This window comes from Helobdella robusta (genome assembly GCF_000326865.2).
Source record: "Helobdella robusta unplaced genomic scaffold HELROscaffold_28, whole genome shotgun sequence".
Classification (NCBI taxonomy): domain Eukaryota; kingdom Metazoa; phylum Annelida; class Clitellata; order Rhynchobdellida; family Glossiphoniidae; genus Helobdella; species Helobdella robusta.
This window is the reverse complement of record NW_008704435.1, coordinates 1,399,293-1,426,308: the sequence shown is the minus strand read 5'-3', so window position 1 is coordinate 1,426,308 and position 27,016 is coordinate 1,399,293. Positions and strand designations below refer to the sequence as shown.

At 32.3% G+C, this 27,016-nt stretch overlaps 5 protein-coding genes across 5 annotated transcripts; 3 read left to right on the top strand and 2 right to left on the bottom strand.

The window, feature by feature from the left end:
* Window positions 1–1,392: 1,392 nt before the first annotated feature.
* Window positions 1,393–3,548, top strand: HELRODRAFT_173995 (hypothetical protein; the record flags this gene model as incomplete). The annotated part of the gene is made up of 3 exons (XM_009020555.1): window positions 1,393–1,453; window positions 1,775–1,935; window positions 3,255–3,548. The coding sequence occupies 3 exons, from the start codon at window positions 1,393–1,395 to the stop codon at window positions 3,546–3,548; spliced, it is 516 nt and encodes a 171-aa protein (XP_009018803.1).
* A 3,374-nt stretch (window positions 3,549–6,922) lies between these two features.
* Window positions 6,923–13,921, bottom strand: HELRODRAFT_112427 (hypothetical protein; the record flags this gene model as incomplete). The annotated part of the gene is made up of 8 exons (XM_009020554.1): window positions 13,586–13,921; window positions 12,484–12,588; window positions 12,000–12,060; window positions 11,126–11,250; window positions 10,011–10,111; window positions 9,448–9,592; window positions 8,829–8,921; window positions 6,923–7,360 (listed from the first exon to the last, which is right to left on the bottom strand). The coding sequence occupies exons 1-8, from the start codon at window positions 13,787–13,789 to the stop codon at window positions 6,923–6,925; spliced, it is 1,272 nt and encodes a 423-aa protein (XP_009018802.1). The 5' UTR covers window positions 13,790–13,921.
* Window positions 13,922–16,440: 2,519 nt separating this feature from the next.
* Window positions 16,441–17,215, top strand: HELRODRAFT_80725 (hypothetical protein; the record flags this gene model as incomplete). The annotated part of the gene is made up of 2 exons (XM_009020553.1): window positions 16,441–16,800; window positions 16,970–17,215. The coding sequence occupies 2 exons, from the start codon at window positions 16,441–16,443 to the stop codon at window positions 17,213–17,215; spliced, it is 606 nt and encodes a 201-aa protein (XP_009018801.1).
* A 2,221-nt stretch (window positions 17,216–19,436) lies between these two features.
* On the bottom strand, window positions 19,437–22,601 carry HELRODRAFT_173991 (hypothetical protein; the record flags this gene model as incomplete). The annotated part of the gene is made up of 5 exons (XM_009020552.1): window positions 19,437–19,493; window positions 19,658–19,741; window positions 20,596–20,644; window positions 22,007–22,076; window positions 22,508–22,601. 5 exons carry the CDS (start codon window positions 22,599–22,601, stop codon window positions 19,437–19,439), a joined length of 354 nt encoding a protein of 117 aa, XP_009018800.1.
* A 2,732-nt stretch (window positions 22,602–25,333) lies between these two features.
* Window positions 25,334–26,389, top strand: HELRODRAFT_173990 (hypothetical protein; the record flags this gene model as incomplete). Its single annotated transcript, XM_009020551.1, has 1 exon — window positions 25,334–26,389. One exon carries the CDS (start codon window positions 25,334–25,336, stop codon window positions 26,387–26,389), a length of 1,056 nt encoding a protein of 351 aa, XP_009018799.1.
* Window positions 26,390–27,016: the final 627 nt, after the last annotated feature.

Sequence of the window (27,016 nt, the reverse complement as noted above, 5' to 3'; positions counted from 1 at the left end):
TCTCAATAGTGCTATTCATAATTTATTTCTATGTTTTTCTTCTGTGACTCTACAAGTCATAAACTAAGTCCTTCTAAGTTTGAATTCATGTTCCAATAAATCTGAACTCTCTAATACTATTCCTTCTATCATCTTACCTGATTCTAAAACTCTTGATTTTTTTTTCATAAATTTTGTAATTTAGGCTTTATTTTTGATTTTAGCATGTCTCTCTCTTCTCAGATTAATAGTTTTTGTAAAAGTTCTTAATTCCGTCTACCTAGAATAAAAAAACGTTTGCTTTTTCTTGACGATCCTACTCTCACCCCTCTTGTTTCTTCATTAGTTTTATCTAGGATTGATTATTGTTACTCGCTTTCCGCTCTTTTCACTGTAAGTTTCTACTTCCTTCTCTAACTACTACCCCATCACTTACAAAGTTCGGAGTGGATTTCAAGACCATTCTGTTTGTAAAATTCACCGAGGAGCGCTTTATAATTAATTGATTAATTGAAAAAATCATCTCAAAATCGTTTAATAAAACTTTCAAAAAAATAAGTAATATTTTTGATTATCAACAATGTAATTAATTGAGAAAATTCAAATTTAAACCATTTCATTCAGCTGCATCTGATAGAAATCCTACTGAGGTACGGAGCCGATTTCCACGCAAAAACTAAAAACGGCGAGACCGCCTTAGGTTTGTGTTATTTGCATCAAGAGTTTATTTAGAGTTTGACAAAATAATTACTAATTTCTTCTTCAAGACTCAGGTTATTTCATTTCATTTAATTAATTTATCGAACCCTACTGCACTGCAGACCTATGCGCTAACGAAGTAATAAAGAAGCAAGTGATGCAAATACGTGAGGATGCTAGTAAGAGAGGACAGATGAAGAAGAGTTTCTTTGGCTCCACGACAAACACTTCGTAAGTTTTCTCATTTGTTCTTTCATTCATTTATTGGTTCATTAGATAAATTTATTATTTCATTAATCTATTTATACAGCTTGAATCAATGATAATACCTTGTCAGTTTAAATAAAAATTAACTTATTTTCATTTGAATATATACCCTCTAGGGAAAATTGTTTGAAAATAAATTCAGAGAAAAAAATTTAAAAAACTAATTTTAATAAGTACTAAGATTGACAAAGGTAACTGCATACCAACAGTTTTTAATTATTCTAACGACCAACAAAGGAACAATGATACTTCAATGCGTGAATCCAAAACAGACGTTATGCAGATGACAAGGTTCAGTAAAACGGACATCATGGTACCCGTCGTTGTTGATGAAGTGAGATTTTCTTGTGCGATGCCATAGGGGGCAACTACATTCATTTGAGACATTTTCAAATTGCGAATATTTTTGAATTGCAAGTAGAACTCAGTTTTAAAACATTTGAACAAATGGCAAAATATGGGAATGCCGCAAAATTTTGCAATTCAATGTTCGGGAAACAGGAAAAACGTTTGTCGAGTAGCTAGTTGTTCCTGCTTGAATTTTGTTGACCACAATTTGTTTCATACATTGAAATATATTAGCAAATTTTCATTACAGAATATCAACTTATTAAGAAGCTTTAAATAATTTGTTACTTAGTGACAATTAAATCGAATAATTCTATGAAACTTTAGTTAAAAGTAATAAAAATAAAGCGAAGCGAAGTTCACTAAGAAGCGAATCAAATTGACTTGCATGTCGCAGGCTGACTAAAATGATAGCAACGTATACATTTATTTCAGAAAAAAACTCCACGAAATCCAGATAGAAAATTTAATATACAAAAAGGCAGACGAAGAAGTTCGACAAAATTTAACATGGGCGGGACAATTGCGGAGGAGTTGGATGATGATTTAGAACAGTTGAGAAAGTTTTTGGATAAAGAAAACAAACGTTGTGTTGTAAGTGAAACTGCATTTTTTTGTATCACACAATTGGAACACTTCCACGTTTGTGCTACTGTTTTGCAACGTTTCGTTTCATTCCGAAACAAACACAAACATATTTTGCAGATATCTTGACGTGTTGTAAAACAGGTGAAAAACTAAAGTTATTTACGGCTAACATGGCTAACCCATCCATGAGTCATGTGCTATCTGCACAATAATTCCGCTACGCTGAAAGAACATCTGTTGTCGACTACAATATAAATGATTGTATGAAGAAGGCACTAGAATTTTTCAAACTGCAATCTTTATTTCTCTATTAACATTTATCGATTCAACATTCTAATCATTCAAATGATATAAATTCGTAATTCTGTCATATAACTTGCAAATAATGAGCAGACGAAAAATTTGTTTCGGTTATAACAATAATCATAAAGAATGTTTGCAGATTTATTTCTTTTAATTTATGGAGAATATAAAGTAAAATTAAGGAAAAGAAAATAAAATGCAGGTGTTGACGCACACGAAAAGTTGCGGTGTTCGAACATGACTTCAAATTAGAATAAAATAGGTAATTAAACTTACTAAATACAAAATGAATTAATTATCTAATTAATGACCCAAAAATATAAACAATGTAAAAAAATCGATCAAAATAAATAGAACTCGACTTTCACAACGTGTAATTTACCGATACTTAAACATTTAAAAAAAGAAGAATTGTATTCATCATGTTGATATTATTATGTTATTTAATTAATAACATAATAATAATTAAGTTAAATAATTTAATTATTTAACTTAATTAAATTAATTATTAATTAAATAAAATATCCAAATATAAATATATGAAATGCACCACGAGTTTAGCCATTGTTTAAATCACAAACATACACACCACTCACATACACACAGACACAAGCAATAACACGACACCTCAAATATAGTTGACAGACAAAAGAAAGCGTTTTTCTTCCTGGCGTCCAGATCAAAATCAGTTTTCAAATGTTCAAATTTGGTTTCAGGAATATGAAAATATGTGTATTAGACAACATTGACTATTACGCTAGTCAATTTTGCTGACTGCCATGTAGCATGTGATCTTTATGTATTTTGGTGTGCTGATTCCAAAAATCATATCCATTTTATTAGTCACGTCTACTTTTTGCAAGAAATGAAAAAAAAAAACGAATCGATATAACCATTGATAAGTGAATAGATAATGCTTTGAGAAATTAACGATACAGATAACAAATGAACCTATAAAAGACATATTACGATAAATAAAATATAACGAGCATTGCTGGTTTTTATGTGGAGACCTAAAAGTTAAACCCCTGCTCCTAGGACAACAAAGCGGATACAACCCCTGCTCCTAGGACAACAAAGCGGATACACAAAGTTTCCTTGTTTTTGTGCTTATAGGAAAGACGATCAAAAGTGGAAAATTTAAAAAAAGTGGCCAATTAGCGACACATTTAAGATCAAATCTTTTAGCGGAGAATTTGTTGATGACTTTTCAAAAACTGGCAGCAAACATGAGCGTAAAATTGCATTCTCTTCATAGCCACTCACATGACTTCCCATCAAACCTGGGAGCCATGGGTGAAGAAGGACGTTTCCACCAAGACATCAAAACAATGAGCGTAGATAGCAAGACAGATGGGACATAAGAGTGATAGCAGACTGCTTTTAGTGTGTACACTGTACAGCGTGAAAAGCCTAATAAAAAATATTAAAAAAAATCAAAATAGAAAAACTTCCATCCTATTAATTGAATTTAATTGTTTCAATGGACAGATTCGTTTTATAGAAAAAATAAATAAATGAAACTATAGATAAATTTTATTTGTTAAGTTGTTACATTGTATCTAATTAAAATTTTACAAATTTTAACAATCCAAGATGTAACTAATTGATTCAATATGAAAAATTTCTTATAGTACATCAATGTCAATTTGGTAGAGAGCTCGACAAAAGAATTGTTGTTTGTACGAAAAATTGACATATTACATAATTTCTGATTTTAAATTTGAAGCCAGCATCACTCAAATATATAAAACCAGCAAAAATATTCAAGCCAGTAGAAAATTTATTTTCATATGTAGACCAGAGTTATTATTGACTTTAAGAGGGAGTTTAGTTTATAGAATGAAAATCACAAGGAGTTGTAACAAGCGACACATTACAGCGTTATATATAGTTGGTTTTGTGAGTTAAATTTTTCTATCATCTGTCAATTCATTTCCCGCTACAATTAAGCAGAAAAAATATATACACAAATACAAACTTATGGACACATTACAATACATTTCATCCAATGAAATCACACAAGAATCCCGCACTTATATTTGTATAAAACTATTATCGCGTTAACAAAAAATTTAACATTAAATATTATTCTCCAACGTTATTTATTCAAGTCTTTGATTTAAATCATCATTTAACAGCTTTCCATTTTTATAAGATCATGTTGTAAACAATATAATTATAATAAACTACAATTTATATTATAATATAGCAAGCTATTATAATTTGGTCTTTTGTTTTTCCGCACGAATCACTTATGAATGGAAACCTTAAATGAATCGTAACGAATAAACTAAATGTGTCTGACATTCAACTCAGTTAATTCACGGCACCGTCCACATACATAATTTTAAAGAAATAGGTAGAATCTGATGGTAATGATAAATTAAAGAAAATATAAGAAAAAGTATGGAAATTAAAACATTTTAAAATATCTGAATATTTAATCTAATCAATATTAATGATCCCACTATATTTCAGTTTGAATATTAAACGATTGATAAGGTAAAAACCGACGATCACCCAAATATCGGTGATAAACAAAAAAAATTTTATTTACGTGAAAGAATTTAATGAATAAAACTGCGAAACAGCAAATAAACATAATAATCTGCATACAGAACGGAGCGTAAACAATCATCACAACAAATCAGTCACACTTCAGAAACTTGAAGTGTCGATATAAAATTATAAAAATAAACATTCAATAAAAAAAAAAATAGAAAAATCCGAATAAACAGGTGAACTTAACCACGTGAAAAAGCAAGAAAAAGTTTTGAAAATAGACAATCGTTAATGCTCTAACGTACATTTGAAAAAAAAACTAAAATACGAATAACTAAAAATGTAGATTAGTTCCATAATAAAGAAATACTATTACGTTCAAATATTTAGGAATATTTCGAAAGGTTATATTAGCATACCATAAAAATAAATATAATGAAAATCTACATGAGGAAGCTATGAGAAGTGCACCAAGGGGTATGGAACTTTTTGTGAAACAACGCTGCAGAGATAAGGAATAGTATTAGATGAGTTAAAAAAGATGAAAATGTACACCATTCAATTCACAAACACTTTCACGGATGAATATTCAGAAAAAAAAATTCAGTTTAAAATTCATGTAGTATCATTCATTTCACGTTCTTTTTTATCAAATTGAGATATTATAAAAAAAAGTGATGGAAAGCTGTTGAAGTCGTTTGAGTAATTTTTTTTAAATGCTTCACGAGCCAAATCAAAGAAACAAAGATTCCGAAAAATGATATTTCATCTTAGAAAATTCAAAATCTGCCCACTAAATTTTGAAAAAAATGAAGCAGTAAATATAAAAATTACAACATTCCGATTGCAATAATTCAAAAAAATTTCAATTGAACGTGAGGGAAGCAACAAGAATTGAAGCATGAAGAATATAAAGAACTGCACGTTAAACAATGTGACAAACTTGAATGAAATCATCAAATTGAAAAGTTTTTTCTTAACAAGTAAACGATTGTTTGGCCGTAACTCACGATATAAAAACACGCGACAGAATGCAAGCATGTTGCGATGTGGAGTACTTTTAAGATTAAGGAAGTTGAAACCAAATACAACCTCTCTTCCATATAATAGCAATAAATTAGAGCGGATCAAGACAACGTTGATTGGGTGGGCCAGGCTAGATTTTAAAAGCAACCTTGATGGGGGGCCATAAAATACCAACTTTGCTTTTATAGACTGGCGACAATTTTTGGTCAGAAGGAGAAAATGATGAAGGCCAGAGAATCTCTGACCATTACAATCTTAAAAATAGAATGAAATTTGAACAACATTCTAAATGCTCTCACTCAAGTCGGAAATATTATCAACTTCAACCTGATAAACTTAATATGTAACACAAATTTTTGCATAATAAATACTGGAGCCAATACAACCACCTAAATTTTTCAGAAATACAATTTGAAATAAAATTAAGAGTGAAAGAAACATTCAGTTTGACAATTACATCTCAATTGCAAAACATCAAATCGGGATAAACTCGGAAGATGACAAACTCGATGGAATGTTCTACAAACATAATCCCTCTTCTCCATGTTGAGATCGAGGCAAATGAAGTCGCCAGCATCTCCAATATCTTCCAAGGAAAAATGAAAGATTGAAGCTGCGGATAAAGAGCTCAAGATCCAAGCATTAGGTAGCCAAATTGCAACTAACGAATACGAAAAATTGAAAAAAGTTTAATAAAATAAAAAATTGAGGTAAACTATATAACTAAAAAAATAGGTGGGTTTGATTTACACAAACATGAACAAACAAATGCAAACATAAAGATCCAACTAGCTTGCTTTGGGAATGTTTTTGTTCATTCTTGGAATGAATACACTTGGATGCAATTTAACAAATGCGAGCTTTAGAATGTCAGACAACAAAATATATAATTTTAATTGTGAATTTAAAATGATAAACAGATGAAAAATGATGACCTTGCTGACTCAATAGAAGAAATTATTTGCAAGAAATAATAATTCATTGACTCGTTTATAATTAGGAGAACTAATCACAGATAAAAGTGTTGCCAATGACTGAGGCAATCAAACGATGCGTAGATGAAAATAATTTGCATAAAACGTTTGTGATGAACAACATTGAAACAAGTTTGGAATGGTTAATTGAAAAATATTCACACGTACAAACACTTGAAACACAAACATACATCGTATTGCGTCACTAAGTTGGAATGCGTGATCATATTACATCATATCGGATCGTGGGTTATAGTTTCAACGAAAGAATCGTTTACCACTGCTGCAGCTGCTGCATCAGCTGCACTGGCGACTTCATTAGCCTCAATCTCAACGTGATCATCACCCATAATTACTTCACCAATAACTTTGCTTTCACCAACATCGCGATGATCACCACCACCATTACTAAGACTATTGCTGGAGATTAACTTCTCAACGACCTCGCCCTCGGACCCACCATCCAGGTCGTGGGGCACGCCCTCACTGAGCACATCATTGAAGCCAGCAATGATGTCCGCCATGTTGTTGCGTTTGGAGTTCAGCTGCTGCGAGTGCTTCTTCTGCCTGATGGACTTGATCTTGCAGCAGACGATGCAGGGAGCTGCGATGAGGATGACCGGAGATGCCATCAACATGAGAAGCCCGATGCCCGTGAAGATGGTCACTACCTGGTCATGCATTGTGTGTGATGTGATGATGGTCAGTCACTATTAGGAATGCGACGGTTCCGAATCCGATGTCCTAACAATATGTTTCAGCTAAAACTGCCGCGAGTTTATTAATCACAGAAACAAATTTTATTTTTTGTAAACTTTTTCGTTTTGAAACAGCATTTTTGGTTTTAGGATCGTATGCAAATTGGTTTCGGATCCATCATCAAGGTTCGGATCCGGATCCAAATACCACGGATCTCAAGTTTTTGGACTCGTCTCATTCCCTGTCACTATGCAGTTATGTGATGTGGCAGCTGCATAATGATATGAGGTGAAGTAATTTGAAATCCGCGGTATCCAGAATCAAAGTCGCATGTTACATGTGTACTTAAAATTTAAAACTTTACGCGGATTTAAAATCAAGGATGTTTTCTTCTGGCAAAACTAAAACTCCATCCCTATGACAGATTCAATTAACGTTATAAAACTTATAACATATAAAATATATTACAATATTGTATAGCAGTTGCAGTCACCTTTACAATTGTAATAAAGTAAGAAACAGCTTTAAATATACAAGTTTATTTAACTCGAAATTTATTTATTTAAAATTTCGAATAAAAATAAATGACAATATATTATTAAATATATTTATTCAATAGTCTGAGCAGCCAAACATTTATTAGGCAAACTACCAGAAATGTTAGCACCTCAGCTATTTATTAATCACGGATCTATTTCTGATAATATTCGTCGCATCTTTAATATATCAAGTATTTAAGAACTTTCCCTATAAAATTTGAAAGATGGGATTGTACCTAAAACTAAACCGACACCATATGCTACATCACATGTTGAGATTGACAAATTTGCATTAAATACAAATTTGGTCGTTCGTTCGTTAAACTCAACTAGATGTTGACTGTAGAAGTTTTTTGCTTTTGGAACCTCAAATATGAAATTGTTTGCTACCAGGCTCAAGAAATCGGGGTTTATCAAATTCAAAATTTAAAATCCCGTATTTCCTTTTCATGCACACTTTTCAGTGCTATAATATAATATAATGGAACAGGATCATTAGGAACCTCAAGTATAGTTAGCACTATTAAGAGTGGCAAAATGCTTTTTACGAAATTTCTAACAACAATAACAAACATTTTACAGACTTAATGATGGACACGATTCAAGATACAAAAATATAAATTCAGTTGAAATAAGAAGAGAAGAAAGGACCCATCAAACTCTAACCTTAAAACTTTTGATTCGAAAAAATACCGGCATTATAGTTTATTAGAGATATTATTTGAAATCTAGAGGGCAACACTTGAAAGCTTCTCGAAATAAGTTATGAAACATTACAGAATATAGTTAAAAAAATTAGAAATACCAAACAAATGATCTTCCAAAAAAAAAAAAAAAACCAGCAACAAAAATTGCCAAACGAATGTGAAGACCATCGTTAACATGACAAAACAGCAGCAACCACCTGAAATCTGTGTAGGATGATGGAGGCCCTGGAGTGTCCCAACTTGTTCTTACAACTTCCTCTCTCGTAATGAAGGAATAAGGCATCACTCTGTGGGTACAGTCAAATAATCAACAAAACAACATTGGGGCAGTAGTAATGAGTTTCTATTTTCAAACTCAATCAGTCATTCGTTTTTAACATGTTTATAAAGTCGTATATATTCAATAGATCAAAAGAGATAACATTTCAGTTCCATTACGATAAACGAAGCAATATCGTTACTCGTGTCATTAAAACATGAGTGCATTAATTAATTAATACAATTAAGATCAGAATATTTCCACCAGCCTATGGTAGATAAGTAAATAACGTAATGGTCGTATAACCAGAGTTGCAATTAACAAACAGAGTAGCATATAAACTATAACAACTCTACAGAGCCCAATCAACAGCAACATCTAGACCACATGCAACGATGAACAACACACAGCAGTAACATTACAACAACAATGTAACCATGAGTATTGGGCAGCAATAACATGACAACAACACATAACGACAACCAAACATGCAGCACTAACACGAATGACAACAACACATAACATTAACAAAACAAGAGGCCAACAACACTAACATCGAGACACGTGAGACAGAACCAGCAGAAGATGTGGTTGCACTTTTTGCACTTGATCTGAGCACAGCCCCCATCTCTCTCGATGGGCAAGAAGCAGAAGGGGCACCTCTTTATCGTCGCATTCTCGGAGTCGTCATACCGGATCCTGACAATGATCATGTTTGTTTGTACAGCACACACATGTAACAACATAACTACAATAGCACAGACAAAAATATGCTAAGGTAACAAGATAAACATGCCACAAATGTGAATACTCCTCTCTATCACACTGACATAATAACGATATATATATATTGGTCTCTCAAATGTCAAATTAAGAAAAAAAACTTCCACCTTACAGCACCACAAAAATAATTTAACATTAACAGAAAAAACAAAGCATACACGTCATAAAAACCAACTTATCCTAAAGAGACCAACAAAATAACAATTCAGACTTAGGAACAAGACAAAAAAGTAAAAAGACCTAGACAGACAGACTGACAAACAGACAGACATACAGACAAACAAACAAACAGACAGACAGCAAACAGTCGGACATGTTAATCAAATACACCAACCCATCAAACATGGCTTTCTTCTGAAGAACTTTGATGTTTTCAACACACGAACAGCCCGGATGCCAGGTTTCCTTGCATAAGATGCAGAACACAAAGTCACACTGCTCGTAAAAATAATTTCGAAAAAATTATAAAAAATTATAAATATTTTTAAAGGTAGTAAATAGACAGAAGATAGTAAATAAAGCATTGGTCGTTGGTTGGACATTTATATTCATTGTCCAGTTTTGGAAAAGCACAACACCAAATTTGAGTAACATGTCGCAAACTTGATGAACAATACATTTCGCCAGATATCCAACATTTGCAGCAGCATGAGATCCACGTGTTGAAGAGTAACAAGAGAAAAGAGAACGGTCAAAATAAGAGAGAGTGCATCAACTGGAGTGGCCACAAACACACAAACATGCGGATAGAAACACATAAACATATAGATAGAAACACACAAACATGCAGATAGAAAAACATAAACATATTAATAGATACACACAAACATGCAGATAGAACACACACAAACATATAAATAGATACACACAAACATGCAGATAGAACACACACAAACATGCAGATAGAAACACACAAACATATAGAGAAATACACACAAACTACCCACCAATCAGATAAACAGCCCAGCAGTACAACAATGAAGAGATTATGCATGGATTACGGAAACATGAAGGCAGGCAGGGACACATACAAACATAAACTGACATAGATACAAAAGTCACGTAAGTAATTAAGACAACTTATTCATTCTAGGGAACAAATTTGAAACAAAGTTAAAGACCCAACAATCGAAACATAAGGACAAATATGAATGCTTACAAACATGCCATAGAAACAGTGGAAAATGTAAATAATTATGAAATCCAAATTAAACCTACAAACGAATATGCAATAACATAAAACATGCAGAAGAGCAACACAAACGCACAAGCATATAAATACACACAAATACACACACACACACATACGCATATATACAAACAGAAAAACACACAATCATACAAACGAACACACACACACAGACACGCGCAAACATAAAAATTCACACACACAGATATACAAACACACACAAACACAAACTTCAAAATAAGCAAAGCAATAGAAACAACCTTGGGGCACCAGATAGGTCGACTAGTAAATTTTTCCTGCTTGCTGAAGTCCTCCTTATCCAACACACACACCATGTCACAATTCTTCATCGGACAGAAGCTGCGATTTGGATTGAAGTCGATGTCTGCATGATTGGTAGGAAGGTTGGTTGGTTGGTTGGTTGGATGGGGGGTTAGTTGGTAAGTTGAATGGTTGGTTGGTCGGATGGTTGGTAGTTGAGATGGCTGGCTGGTGATGTTGTATCGTTAATATACAATTACATGGGATAAAATTATTTCATTTTTTTCACGATACCTTCAAAGTTCTTCAAAACTGAAACAAAGTCAACTTCAAACGTGATTTATATGTTTGTGGGCAGCGAATCTAAAATTAACCACAAGATTAATAAAAACATGAAAAAAAACCCAATGAAACCACAGTAATTGAGATGTTTCAACAGAAAAAAAAATAATGAAGAAACAGTGTAAAAAATAGTGGTGGGTGATAGGTGACAACTCGCTCTGATGAAATGATAACACCACTTTAATCCTATTTCATGAAAACAAAACCAGCTCAGAATGTACGAGTCAATACGAAAAAGCAGTTCAATGTGATAACAGTTTAACGCGATGATGTAATAACAGTTTAATGTGATGATGTCATAGCAGTTTAATGATAACATGCTGCAGCATATTTGATGTAATGAGTATGTCTTAATGTTGTTGCTACATCATTGTAATCATCATTGTAATCATTACTCATGTAATTTTGCTAAGGCCAGATGAAGATTCATCTGCAACATAGCACACAGATTATAAACAGACATCATAATTATATGATCGCTAGTATGGCTAAGAAGAAAATTATTATGAAAAAGGCGTACGGTATTATAACCTTTGTGGTACCTTAACTGCTTGTACTTCTTGTAAAGATCTGACCCAATAAGGTTAGCAACCTGGTGAATAGGAATTACTACATTAGAGTACTGACTAACAATGCATCAGGCACGTCAAATCAATTTGAAAGAAATTCAAATTGACACATCAACAGGTAAAATTTTACAGCGTTAAAAAATTCTCTCATATTAACGGCGATTAAGTTATTTAAAATCATAAAAGAGCGAATTGATGGAATGAGGTACACACACTGCATATGACAGGTGCAAGTGAATAATTACAAAACAAGAAAGCATAGAACACGACATACGACATACGTAAGCATACAAAGAAACATGATACACACACAATATATTGTATAAAATTTTAATAAAAATTAAATCACCTTATTAAATATAGCGTAGGCACAACACACACACACACACACGCACGCACGCACACACACATACATACACACACACATACACACACACACTACTTACTTCATCCTGTAGTATGATTCCATGTTCTTTACAATCTCGATCTGGACATTCAATGGTGTACACATTTCCTTCCTGGATGCATACTGTCAAGTACTCCTTCAAACACTGTGTGTGTGTGTGTGTGTATGTCTGTGGAGTGTATGAGTGCATGTTTTTATGTATATGTGTGGAGTGTCATCATCATGTGTGTGTGTGTGAGCATGAGTGTGTGTGTAAGTGTGTGTATGAGTGTGTGTAGCATGTGGTGAGCATTGTATGTATTAAATAACTTTTAATAAGTGGCTGAAGAGCATGTAATGTGCTTTATGCAATGAGTTTTTAATCATATTGTACTTTCTGAATCCATCACAACTCCAACAAGTTGTCATTTCATAATACTATTGGACTATTTTATAAAATTTTTATAAAACTTTTAAAACATAATAACCAAAAAATTAGACATTACATGCGCTCTTACTGACTCCTCACCCTTTAACTATCATCAAATCTGCTCCTACCATTAACATTTTTACCATTAGCAAATTAATCAACATAAAATTGGTCTTCTTATCTGCATATAAATAAAAACTTTTAAACTCATGAAACTATTTTAATATTTGTAGCTAATGCAATTAAATATAAGTATGAGATAGATCTCACAAGTTTATTACACTACAGATTATACCAAGGGTGGGCCAACTAAAATATAAATTATTTAATTAATATGAATAGCTATACTATGCTAGTGAATTATTATTCAGTATTTATATTTTATAAGTTATATTTATTTTAATGAATTATTATTTAGTATATTTAATAATATATAATATATTTATAATATAATATAATAATAATAATACAATATAAATTTACTTTACTTACAACTACATTCCATTTATTTATATGATTTATTAATTTTATTATTTATCCAAATTTTATTGATTATTTATTCCACATTCATTCAATCATCCATTCATTCATTTATTATTTCATCCTCATTACAAATACATTGCATCATTCATTCACAATGGTCATTATGATCATATATATTTATTATTATTAAATATTATTAATTTAATATTTAATTTAATACTAATTATCAAATAAGGAATATTAAGCTGACCTGATGGCAGAAGATGCACTTGCAGCTGTTGAGTGTGTGCATCTTGTTGAATGGGACATGGTCCCAGCACAATTTGCATTTGACTTTTGAAGAAGAGGAATGTGACGAAGATGAGGTGGTTGTAGTGGTGGGCTGTGGCTGTGAGGTTGTGGCTGATATTGATGAGGATTTTGCCTGCACTTTCAACAACTGCTGGTTCATCATGAAACTCTCTGTTCTTTAATAATTCTTTCTCTTTTGTGACATTTCTTTTTAACTAGTTATAAAGTCAGTAACACAAATCAACCAGGAAGAAGTAGAAAAAGTTTGAAATGATGTTTGTCCGAACTAAATTGAAGATGACAACAATTGAAAAGCGATAAACGACGACTATAAAATAAGGTGCAACTAATCGCCAGGTAGCCAAAGGAATTTTTGACCGTCCAACTGGCTATCATTATCTCCCTGGACATTACTTAGGAATTAACAGTGGCTTTTGGTCACTCATTCATTTAATTTCAAACAATGAATCATTAACTGTACTTAGATTGATTGCTCTTCATTAAAAAAATGGCATAAATGCTTCCAGCTCAGTCGACCGTAAGTTCATGTGTGTTGTTCAATTCTTATAATAAAATTCCATGGCCAGCCTCGACCAGTAAGATCTTGTCTAATGTTTAAATATTTTAACCTTCAATATATTGTGTGTGAAATATAGATATAACTGTTTTAAACAAGATAACAAGATTTATCAAAATTGTAACATACCAATAAAAGGTCGTCAGCCAGACCAAAAAAAGGAGCTACAAATCTTAAAAAAAATTCTACCCCGGGTCGAAAAAAATTGCAAATTTACATATGCGGTCTTTCAAAGGTAAAATAGTTCTCAATGCGGCCCTCACAGCAAAAAATTTGCCCACCCCTGATATACACAGTTAAGAAGCGTGAAATTATGTTATATTTTCAACGACGTCTCCAGGTTTTTTCATTTTCAAAATTATGTTAGTTTTATTTCAGTTCAACTATAATTTTTGGAATGAAGTGCATAACATCAATTGATATTTTCAAATTTGTTCAATGGAACAGTATTCTCTCACATTACGTAAAACGGTTTTTTATTCAGTAGTTTCCTTTTCTGTCAAATGACTTTTTTACTCAGCCAAACATTCTGCTACCAGAAAGGTATGACAACAAAATAATTTGTGAAATTTGTTGTGATTCTGAAACAAAATGCCCAAGCAGTTACATAGTGCCCACTGTTAATCATTACCCCCCACCCTAAATCGCTTTGGTTTAGGGTGGGGGGGTACATGGCCCACGATCACACAAACAAACGAACACCCAATTGGTAACTGATATTATTTCGATATTTTTGGTAAATTATTTAAATTTATCAGCCTCTCAATAGCATCGTAATTACCGTAGCTAAGCCAGCAGTTAAAATATTTCAACCACCACTAAAATGACCGAACATAATTCACTATTAATATGACCACATGCTACGATGTGCAGTGACGGATCTAGACAAGGTGACGACATCTTGACTGAATTTACCTTGTGGTTTCATCAAAAATACAATTATAAATTCTATAAATCACATTTGAAGAGACACGGAACATTAGAAGAGTTGCTGAATCACATCTAATTCTTTCACCAAAACCAAAAAATTACAGTTGAAATTCCGTACAAATATCGTCACTGTCACTAAAGTTCAGTAAATAAAATTGCTAAATAAAACATTCATCGCCTCTGTAATTGTTTCTATATTATTTTCACTCTACTGATTTTGTTAAATTTTCATTACAGAAATTTGTGTGAGATAATTTTTTTGATTAAATAATTCATTAAAAGAAAACATTCAATAGAATAAAATATTAACATATTTAAATACTAATAAAATAATCATTATTATAATACTGATTCCCGTTATTACGGCCGTTTTACGATCATTAATTTATATAACCCATGAATTCAATGGCTTATCACTACAGAATATTGAATAGTTGTAAATGTAATTAACGTTCCTAATTAATTAGTGATCAACAGTGATTAAAATATTACGATCCCGCTAAATTTTATTGAATTCCAAGCGTTTTATTAGCAGGCTCGTAATGTGTGTTACTGGACAGCTATAGTTAGAATATTGAAACATACGCTGAACATGTGTGTGGTTGCATATGCTCTATTTGATCAAAGAGATTCAAATTGATTTTCTTTACAATTTTTTGACCGTAAATTCATAAGATAACCGTCGCTTATATAAGTCGGAGATTCCTACTATTTAACACTTTCGTTAACAGTTTCTCGCGATAAAATTTCACACTTGTTGTTAATTTCACAACTGCTTTTTAAATCTTATTGATGTGTTTGAATAATTTGAAAAATTGAAGATTTGACAAATTCCTTTTCAAAAATAAGAATTCGAATTGACATAGCATCACATATACTATCGATACATCAACAGTTCAAATCAGATAGTGCATCACCAACGTCTCAAAATTTTTTAGTTGTGAATCTCACCTTAAAGGCTGATCACAGAATAGTGGGATTGCGCGTATATTAAGTATTTTTTATAGATATTTTACTTGCAGACTGTGAAGTTGGTTAATCAGTTAATCAGCATGGCTCATCTTCCTAAAACATCTTCATCATCATTATTCACGTCGCAACTTTCATTGTCAACGACATCATCCACTCAAGTTGATTTCAATGACCAATCCAACTACTCGCTTCCAACTCACAACGGCTGCTACGACCACCAATTGATGCAGCAAGAGCAACAACGTCAACAAGATGTGGCTATGAACCTTCAACAACAGCAACAACATGATCCACATTTTTCACAGCAACAACATTCAAACCACGACAACAACAATATGAAACTGGAACTTGAAAACTGCGACCTCTGGAACAGTTTCTCAAAACTTGGCACCGAAATGATCGTAACGAAATCTGGTCGCCGAATGTTTCCAGCACTTAAAGTCAAACTAACCGGTCTGAAACCGAATCTCAAGTACGCTCTCCTACTTGATATCGTACCGTGCAATCGAAACCGATACAAGTTCACAAACGGACGATGGTCGGTAACGGATAGAACGGAACCTGCAGCGGATCTGAGCTGTGGGAGGATGTTCGTTCACGGGGATTCTCCGACAAGCGGGGAGCATTGGATGAGGCAGGTCGTGTCATTCCACAAGATGAAACTCACAAATAATACGACCGATCAACATGGACATGTAAGTTTAAATGGCGATCCTTTATTTTCTGAATAATAATTTGTGTAATAATCAGTAAATGAAATGACACTGTTGATATGCAGAACAGTTTTGTATCTTCATCAAATCACATCTTTCTAGAGTTTTAAACTTGCAATTATATAAAATAATTTTACACAAATTTCTACAGATAATCCTGGCAACAATGCACAAGTACACCCCACGCATTCACGTAGTTCAGACTGACGACCTACAAAGTCTCCACAGAAGTCCATTCAATACATTCACATTCCAACAAACTTCCTTCATTGCTGTCACAGCCTACCAGAACGAGATGGTCACAAAGTTGAAGATCCATCACAACCCATTCGCTAAAGGTTTCAGGGAAACGAAGAATGATAAAAGGTATGTTTGGTGTCTAGAAATTTTATACTAAAGTTGGATTTTTAAAGTGAAGATTCACTGTAATTAATGAAATAAGAAAATTTATTAAAATTTAAATTATTTTTCAACCAAAAAAATTAAAAAGTGTTATTTTATTTATTTTTTTTAATTTTAAGAACAAGTAAACCAAAAAGACGTGCTTCTTCATCTGACGATGATGACGGCAACATTGGTGTCAGTGAAAATAATCATCAACTGGACCATCAACAGCAATTTCAACAACTACAACTACTACATCATCAACCGCTACAAGAGCTGCAACCACAACAACCACAGCCGCAAAATCAAAATAAGCGAACATACTGCTACCAACACAACGAGCCCGAAACATTTACAACTCCAACAACACAACAACCGCTAACAAAACGAAGAAAAATAGATATGCAACGCCCGCAACTACTACAAAATCAACAACTTTTTCAACTGCAATCTCTTTCGCAAACATATCAACAACAACAACAACAACAACTACATCAAATGAATTACTCCAAATTTGAGAACTCCACAAATAACTTTACTTGCACACCATTTTTTACAACATCAACTCCAATCAGCAACAACAGCAACCACAGGCGTTCAACAATCAACATACTTAAAAATTGCAGTAATATTGCAGTAAACAACAACATAAACTACACCAACTTGTACAAAGACTCGAACGTTTACGACATCCACAACAACTCATCGACATGTTATCATCCAGCCATTCAACGAACGACATTCAACAGCGCCACATCGCCATCCTTCTCGCCACCACTTCCAACAGACATGAACGACAGTGGCTATCACACGTTCTGCTTCAATTCACAACCCAAAGCATGGTCGCCAAAAATTACAAAACAACGCAAAAATTCCACATCACCGTATTTCAGTAACCGGCATCAAACCGATTCGCCACTCGGTAACAATTCGTATATTACTACTGGGAACTACACGCCGGATAATTCGTTGATTAATTTACAGCAGTTTAATTTAGCAACAAATTTGATGTACCAAAAAGATTTGATGCTTCGACAGAAATTATCATTTACCGACACGACGAATCCGACCGACCCATCTGTACTTCCAACCTTCCCAACAAATGCCTCATCATATTTCGCCAACCAGGATTTTTACAACAACAATAACACGGTTGGCAATGATGACCACCACCGTTTCTCGTCAGACTTTCTGAAAAATTGCCATCATCCAGGAAACATTCTACCACAAAGCAGCCAACCATTCATTCCCAACTGCCACAATTACTCGACAAAAATTTCCCAGAATCCGTAGCTGAAAAATTGCGATTGAAACATTTTTCCAAAACTAATTCATTTTTAGTTTTATTTTATTTTAATTAATTGTAAATAATTTTGAATTGTACCATGTTCTTTATTAAATTATATTTTATGTATATCCGTGAATTGAACAGTTTGTGAACAATGTGTGTTTGATGAATAGTATTTTTTAGAAGGAATTGTACATATGCATGCATTTTATATCTTGTTATTTATTTTTAAAAATGCATATAAAAATGAATTTTAAAATAAATATATATATGTAATTTTTCATAGTATATTGTAAATACAATTTTTTCGCTAAATTATAAAAATCGAAGCAAACAAAACTTTCTCAATGGTTTTAATTAAATTTATTTCTGATTTATTAAACATTTTACAATTGAATCTGCCTAAATAAAGACTCTTTTGCTAAAATATTGCGTTTTTTTGTTTAATATCTCTCTATTAAGTTCCATTTTATTTAAAAATCTAAGCCACAACCACAGCAGAAGAAATCTGACAACGACTCTGGCGACCAGCAGCATTCATTCAATGTTATTCAACATGTGACTAATTATAAGCATAAACAAGTAGGTTGTAATAATACCAGGATGAGAAATACTAATCGTAACGGGTTCAAAGGCAGGCGAATGTTAAACGTTATCCGTTGGCGGTAATGCTGATGAAGATTTTATATGTAACCCGTCGGCAACTATGTGCTTACGCTACATACTCGCGTGACGGTTTCGTGAATTTCAGACAGATAGAATTAGAACTAGGTATGGCGCAATTTGTTTTCTCCTCAAACTTAAAAAATACAGCAGCACGGAAATACTTTGAAATTATATTAAAATTTAAGTTTATTTGCAACACTGTGAAGATGAAATTTGGGGAGGTATTTTATTAAATGTTTTGCGTCCGTTTTATTGCAAACACACCTAAAAGTATGACGTCTCATAGCTGCTCGCAATTTTTATAATCTTCTGATTCATGCTTGAAGCACGAACGAGTCTTCAACAACAATAAATGTAAACGATTTTATAAAACTGTGTCATTCACGATTTATTCATTTATATATAAATAATATTAACATAAAATATCCGTTTAAAATATCACAGAACACTGATAGAAAAAAAATTTAAAAAACAAAAACGCGAGAATATTAAATTATAAACCTGAAAGACAAGATGTTTAGAGCATGGTATCCATCTACGCGTACCTATGTAACAATGGTAGCCAGGATTACAGATCATGGCTACCTAAGTATGTGAAAACAGAAGTGAAAATAATTATATCAAATACAAATAGTAGGGATGTACTTTTTATCTATTTATTCTGTGATAAATGTTTGAGTAGTTAAATAAGTAGTTAACTATGGTAGTTATTAACTACTCGAAAAAGTAGTTGCAAGCTACAGCTCAGCTACTAGTGTGTAGCTGTTACTAATTACATAATTAACTAACTAGTAACTACTAGTTAGTAGCTATTCATCTCTGGGTAAATTTTTCCCGTTAATCCACGTACAAATTGCTATTCAGCAACTTGTACAACACTTTGTCATAATTCAAGTGACATCGAGTAATAAAAAGCTGAATGGACAACGAGGTTAAAAAAAAGTTCGTCTAATCCTCCAAGTATCATACACACATGCGGCAAATTTTTGAATAAATCATAAAATTGCTGAAATAAATTTAATCAATTTAAGAATTGAAATAGATATTGATCTTTTCTTATCTATTGCACCTTGAATGTTGTTGAGGTTGGTTAACACGTGTTTCAATCGAAGTTAATGTTTGGTGTAGAGGCGAGCTGAAATTAAAATAAACTGATTGTTTGGATGATTCTCTTTTTTCTTCAGATTTTCCATCTACAACTACATTTTCTAAAATTCTCATCCCTTTTTTCCAACCTCATTTCCATGATTACCATTTTTAAACTTTTTACAATGGTAGAACTTCAACCTTATTTCTTCTGTACACATAAATAGCGTTAAATGGAATAACAAAAATAAATAAAATAAAACTGCATGTTTTATTAATCTATTTATGAAACTACTCTTTTTTAAAGTTAAAGTTTAACCTAAGATAAAAAAAAACTAAGCTGTTGTTCTAACTCGGGCCACTGAGGTGTCCCTGTCCAACATGGGACGAAACGCGTCTAGCCTAAAACGAGTTAGTAGATGTTCACAGTAATGCAACTATGGGTGAGAGATGGAATACTTTATGCACTTGTGCTGTCCGTCATACTTGCATTGGAAAGTGTTTGCTGTAGATGTCTTATATAAATAATAAAATAATATATAATACATTATATATTATACACACACACAAACACACAAACACACACACGCACGCACACACACGCACGCACACACGCACGCACGCACAGACACACACACGCACGCACAATCACACAAACACACATATATATACACAAACACACATTGATTAAACTAATATTCAAGTTGATGGGTAACTATATTTTGAGATCATTAAACTATAGTGCTGTGTATAAAAACTTGAAGGTATGTAGATCGGGGGTGGGCAATCATTTTGCAGCTGTGAGGGCCGCATTGAAAACTATTTTATCTTTGGAGGGCCGCATATGTAAGTAAATTTATCGACCGTTGTTCAGAAGTTGATTTGTGACTGACGACCTTATTTGGTCATTTCATTTTTTTTAAAAATGCGTACAAACGATCGCGGGCCGCATAAAATGGCTTGCTGGGCTGTAGTTTGCCAACTCCTAACGCAGATGATTGCTTCGATCTGGTGTCCGCCTTGATTCATTCAACAAGCACGAACTGTCCAGGTCTTCTGCCGGGCAACAAACAATGCAGGTGCGTCCTCCATAGTAAAGAAGTAAGCTGGAAACTCTCAAACTGGTTTTAAACAATTGCTAGAAACACTGGAACAAATTTTTTTATATGTCCAGCTATAATTCAGAATAGTGTAATGAAATATTTAAATAAACGAATAAATGAATAACTCACCTGAATAAGTTGCGATTTACGTATGCGTTTTGTTTACGTAAATATAAGCTCATAACTTTTTTAACTATGCAACTCAAACTGAAGCAGTTGTTTCGATATTTATGATAGTTACCGTTAAACTTCCATGTCACAAATGCTGTAACGCTCACTCGGAAAGACTGTACATAAAAAAAGGTGCATTGGGGTCTTTGAATTTTGTGGGCGGCATTAAAAGTAATTAAAAACTACACGTGTTTTGAATGTTAATTTTTGCTGTTACGCGCATGTGTTTTTGTTGTTTTGTACAGAACCAGGATTTAAAAATAAAAGACAACGAAGGAACAGAGGTTCAAAATTATTTTCAATTTTCTATTGAAATTGATGCATTTGGTCCGTAAGTTATACTATGTAGTTGAAGCACAAAAAAAATGATAACTATAATTTGAAAAATATTAAATAATTTATAATGGGAATAAATTGTTATTTCAATGTCCGCATTGCATTAAGCTTCAATCTGAACAAGAACTCTTTTTATCTTCAGTCGCACACGCACTTGCCACATTCGATGAGGAAGATTTTGCACCACCAGGTTCGACTGCAAGGCTTTCCGAGTGGGCAGCCTTCTGAGGGTGAGTTGATTGATAGGTAGGTGAGTAAGCAAGTGTGCGTGTGTGTATGTAAATAAATGAACGCGTGATCGACTGCGTAGTGTCTGTGTGAACGTGTTTGTAGTGTTTGTTAGGTGTGTGAGTGAATGAGTGTGGGTGAGTGTATGGTTCAATTGGTTGTTAAATGATTGTTTGAAACACTTTGAATAAAATTAAAGCAATCTTCTAACGAGTTTAACATGTTCGAAAGATTTTGCTCCATACAATTGTTTTAAACATATGATTTGTAATATTTATCTCCATACAATTTTTATTAAAAACAGCTTCACTATGATATATCAATAGCGAGAACAAATTACATTGAATAGCAAATTAATAAATACTTCCTATATTGTGTAAATTCTTATGTAAGTTTAAATAATCTGCAATCGTAACTACGGACCAACCTCCAGTATTCCGCTTGTCAACATTGACATCTAGTTGGGAACTGACCGCAACCAGCAACATGATGGTCACTATCACAAATATGGCAAACTTCATTTTTCAAATTTAAAATCCTGATCCTGAAAATTTTTTAAATATACTCAATAATTCAAAAGTTATATAGTTGGTATATTGTAATACTTGAAGAACTTTGATGCTTTCAACCGGTTTTATAATTTGTTTTTTCAGGTTATTGTCCTGAGCTAAACTGACAAAAACCACAAATATATTCATCAATTTGTTTAGCTTAAATTAATTTTAGATCGCAAATTTTTTTTGTTAGCGTTCAATAACACGTGGCAAGCCGTGTTGCACAGCTGTTTAAATTCAATTGATATTGAACTATAATAATAGCAAATAAAAATAACATTAAAAATAATAGCAAACAAAAATAACATTAAAAATAAAAATTGCAATATCAATGATAATAAATAATAATAATTATTAATATTATAATTATAATTACATTAATAAATATGAAAATAACAATATTAAAAACAGATAGTGTAGCTCGATACAGTAGCGTTTTGTCTGTCAAGAGCGGACATTTTGAAGCAAGATACACAGATGGCGTATGAGGTTCAAATTGGCTTTAAAGGTCTCAGAGAACGAACATTTTAACACACATCATTGGCTTTTCTACAAAAATGCACAAGAGAAGTGATCATCATTTTCAGTAATTTTCTTGTTAGTTAAACTCAAGTTAGATGCAATAAGACGTAGTTAGTTAACGTTTTTTTGTGGAAATCCGATTTTCTTTTTACTAGTCTGGGTAAGTGGTCTGTTAGGCCCTCTGGATAGTTTTGTGAATAAAATATAAATAAATTTTAAAAGCTGCTCTCGGGATAAATATTTCAATGTATGGATGAAATTTTGCTTCGTCTACGATGAATTTAAAACATTTGAGTAAATTCTTGATAATGGTAGGGGGGAAAAAACGAGGTGCTCCAAACGTTTGGTGTTCCTTCAAGATTCGCTCCAGGATTCAACCTTCATGCATACTTGTAACAATAAAGATTGAACAATTTGAAAATTGAATTAAATACAGATTTCAGTTTTCAGATTACGGTTTCAGATTTCATTTCAGTTGGTCATTTTAAATAAACTTTGTTTCCTAATAACAATTACTGTTTCAATTGTTTCCATGCATTCCTTCATTTAATGTTTTATTCAATTATTTTTTTCCTAATTTATAAAATTTACATTATTTGGTACGTTTTTGTTTACTTATTAATATAATATCATTTCTTTTTTAATAAAATTTTTCAATTAAGATGAATCTTCCACACATACAAAATAATTACGTTAAAAACAACACGCTATTTATACAAATGTTTGATTTATTCCGACGTTTTGATTGTTTAGAAATTTCACATCAGTATAATAGTAACTTTTAAAATACATGATCTGACAGAATTTCGGGAACTCGGATTTTCATTCAAATATTTTTTTACCAGTCTTTCAATCATTATTGTACTCGTTGTATGTGTTGTTATATGCCTGAAAAAAACCAGTATGAAAAATTTTAATTTTTACAGAATAAATGCAAATAGGATTTATCGTTTTTGTTAAAAAATAAATGAAAAATTGACGTATACAATGTGTGGGTTGAGTGACGATGGATGAAAAGTTATGAACAATCATAGAGGCAATGAAAATGATTGGATAATGTTGGTAATTAAAAAATAATAAAAGTATAATCACGAAATGGGAAAGATGTTTGGTTGAAAAAGAAAAAAAAATTTCACTGGTAAAAAATCATTTTTTATATCACACCAATTTTTCGTCAAAAACGGTGTTTTCCGCTAAAACCCGTCCGTTAAAACAATAAGTTTTCCTCACTTTTAATACAAATACACAGCAAGGTTTCCCGGATTCTCTTGGATCCCAAACTGAATAGACTCCTTCCTAGAATAAAATAGAATTAGTTAATTTTATTTAATATAACCTAACTTGATAAAAAAAAAACAAATTAGAGCCATTGAAGTTAAAAACATAAAGTACATAAAAACTGAAGTTGTTATTCGTAATAAAAAACGCTTTCAATGAAACAAATAAGTAAAATAAAGAAATCTAATGTTAACACTCACGTTCTTAAAGAAGCTAATTCTAGCAAAGGCGCCGGTTGTTAATAATAATTGATTAATGCGTTGGTCGATAGGATTCTTGAGTAACTTGTTTGAAGGAAGCTTCAAACGTAACTCGCAAATTCATTTTCGATGAATTGCGTTCGATGAACAAGAGAACCAGGCTCTTTAAACATTATACCTGTTTGCCGTCTGATGGTGCATGATAATAAACTAAGAGAAACTTTTTCTTCTTGTTATTAATTTAACGTAATATTATTCATAAGAGATATAAACATCAGCATTTGACAACGAACGCAACAGATCAAACTAAAATACAAATAAGCAAAATTTAATTAGAAAAAAAACTCAGATAAACACCGATAGCCTCCTTATGTTGAAAGCTATCCAACTTCAGAAGAAGAGAAAGAAGAAGAGGAAGAAAAAGAATGTAGTACATGTAATGAAGCTGATGGCTCTTCAAAGATTGTGATGATGATAAGATGGTGGCCTTCATTGAGTAAAAATGTTCTGCATAAGTAGTACAAAATTACTGTTAAAAATATTGAAAAGCGCAATCGCAAACTTCCAAAAGCTAAAAATTCGGTAATAAATAAATAAATATATATATATATTTATATAATAAAATTTTAATATAAATACAATTTTTTGTGGTATTTGTGCTTTAATGAGTTTATTTCAATATCTTGTTTTTTTTACCCAATGTCTTTTATTATAAAATATGTTTACGTTGTGGCACTCGCGACAATACTAATATTTCTTATTACTGTTTATTTCGCTGAAAACTTCAAAGTTGGACGAAACTTTTTAGATTCTTCCCCAGTAACACCTCCCGGGTCAAAATACGCTTCCCTGGACGCGTGTACATTCAATTCCAGAAGAACAGGTAACTTGATGTTTGCACTGGCTGGTCTGCTGTTTGTAGCACAGAACACCCGGCGAAATCCAATTCTACCCACAAACATACCTTACGGATGGATGGATGATTATTTTAACACTTCATCTATTCAACGTCTCCCAAATGAATTTGTCTACGATGCGAATAAAACCGTCGTTCTGAAAGAAAGATTTGGTCCATTTGTTTACGATCCAATTTTCGAAAATCCTCACAAAAATTCTACAGTGGAAAGTAAAGAAATAATTCTTCTATGCGGTTATTTTCAAAATTATAAGTATGTTGAAAAAATTGATAAGAAACTGAAAATGATTTTCACGTTCTACAATGAAACTCAGTCGAAAGTACAAAACTTCATTGATCATCATAAAAAAACAAGCGCTAAAAACCGCTCGAATGTAGCAACCGTTGGCATTCATATAAGGAGAGGTGATTTTTTGATTAAGTTTCATCGAAATAGAGGGTTTGCAGTTGTGGATGAAAATTTCATAAATTCAACAGTAAATTATTTTTACAAATTGTGGACGGCAAAAAATGTAGAATTTATTTTATATTTTATTGCAAGTGAGGATGAAGCCTGGGTAAATTCAGTTGTTAAAAAATTAAACTTTGCTAGGGCGCTAAACAAAGCCGCATTCGTTTTTTCAACTTCGAATGGAGGCCCTTTTGACATGTGTCTCATCTCAATGTGTGACGGTGTCATCACGTCATCAGGCTCGTTTTCATGGTGGGCTGGCTGGCTGGCCAACACTACAACCATTTATTTTACTGGCTACCCGAGGAAAGGGTCTGCTCTGGGTGAAGGTTTTGACAGGAAGACGTATCAAAAACCTGACTGGATAGGATTTCCTCCAGAAATTTAATTCGTTTAAGCAAGAATTTGTATTTTAGATTAAATATATTTTTATTTGAATTAGCACAAAAAGATTATCACTTTTAATGTACCAAAATTATTATCGCTTCAAAATTACATTGTTATTATTTACGAAAATTAAATTTCAATTTTATGATGTAATTACAAAGTCATGCAAATAAAATCATTACAATAATATAAATTTTTTTTGTTTTGAAATCATTCCGTGGTTCCATCAATATAAAAATTTGATTTTTTTTTATTTTTATCTTTTTTCCGTCTCTATTTATGAACTATATTTGAGAAAAAAAGCTTTATTTTGTTTTGTAATTAACTGTATTTCCGAAAAGTTAAATTTTATTTCGTAATAATATTATTTTACGTACAAAATCATTAAATCCTGCCCAACAGTCTTTCACCTAACATTACAACCGTTTTAAGTTTTATAAAATAATGAAATGTGAAGGTTCGAAGACTATCCATACACTAACCTGCTTTTTGATCTATTAGTGCTTAAATGTCAGGATCAAACAATACCTACATCTCTTTCAATGATCGTTAATTAAAAATCTAGTGATAGTCCTTTATTGATGTTTCTCTGATTTAATCTGTTCTCTAAAATTGTTAAAATCAGAAT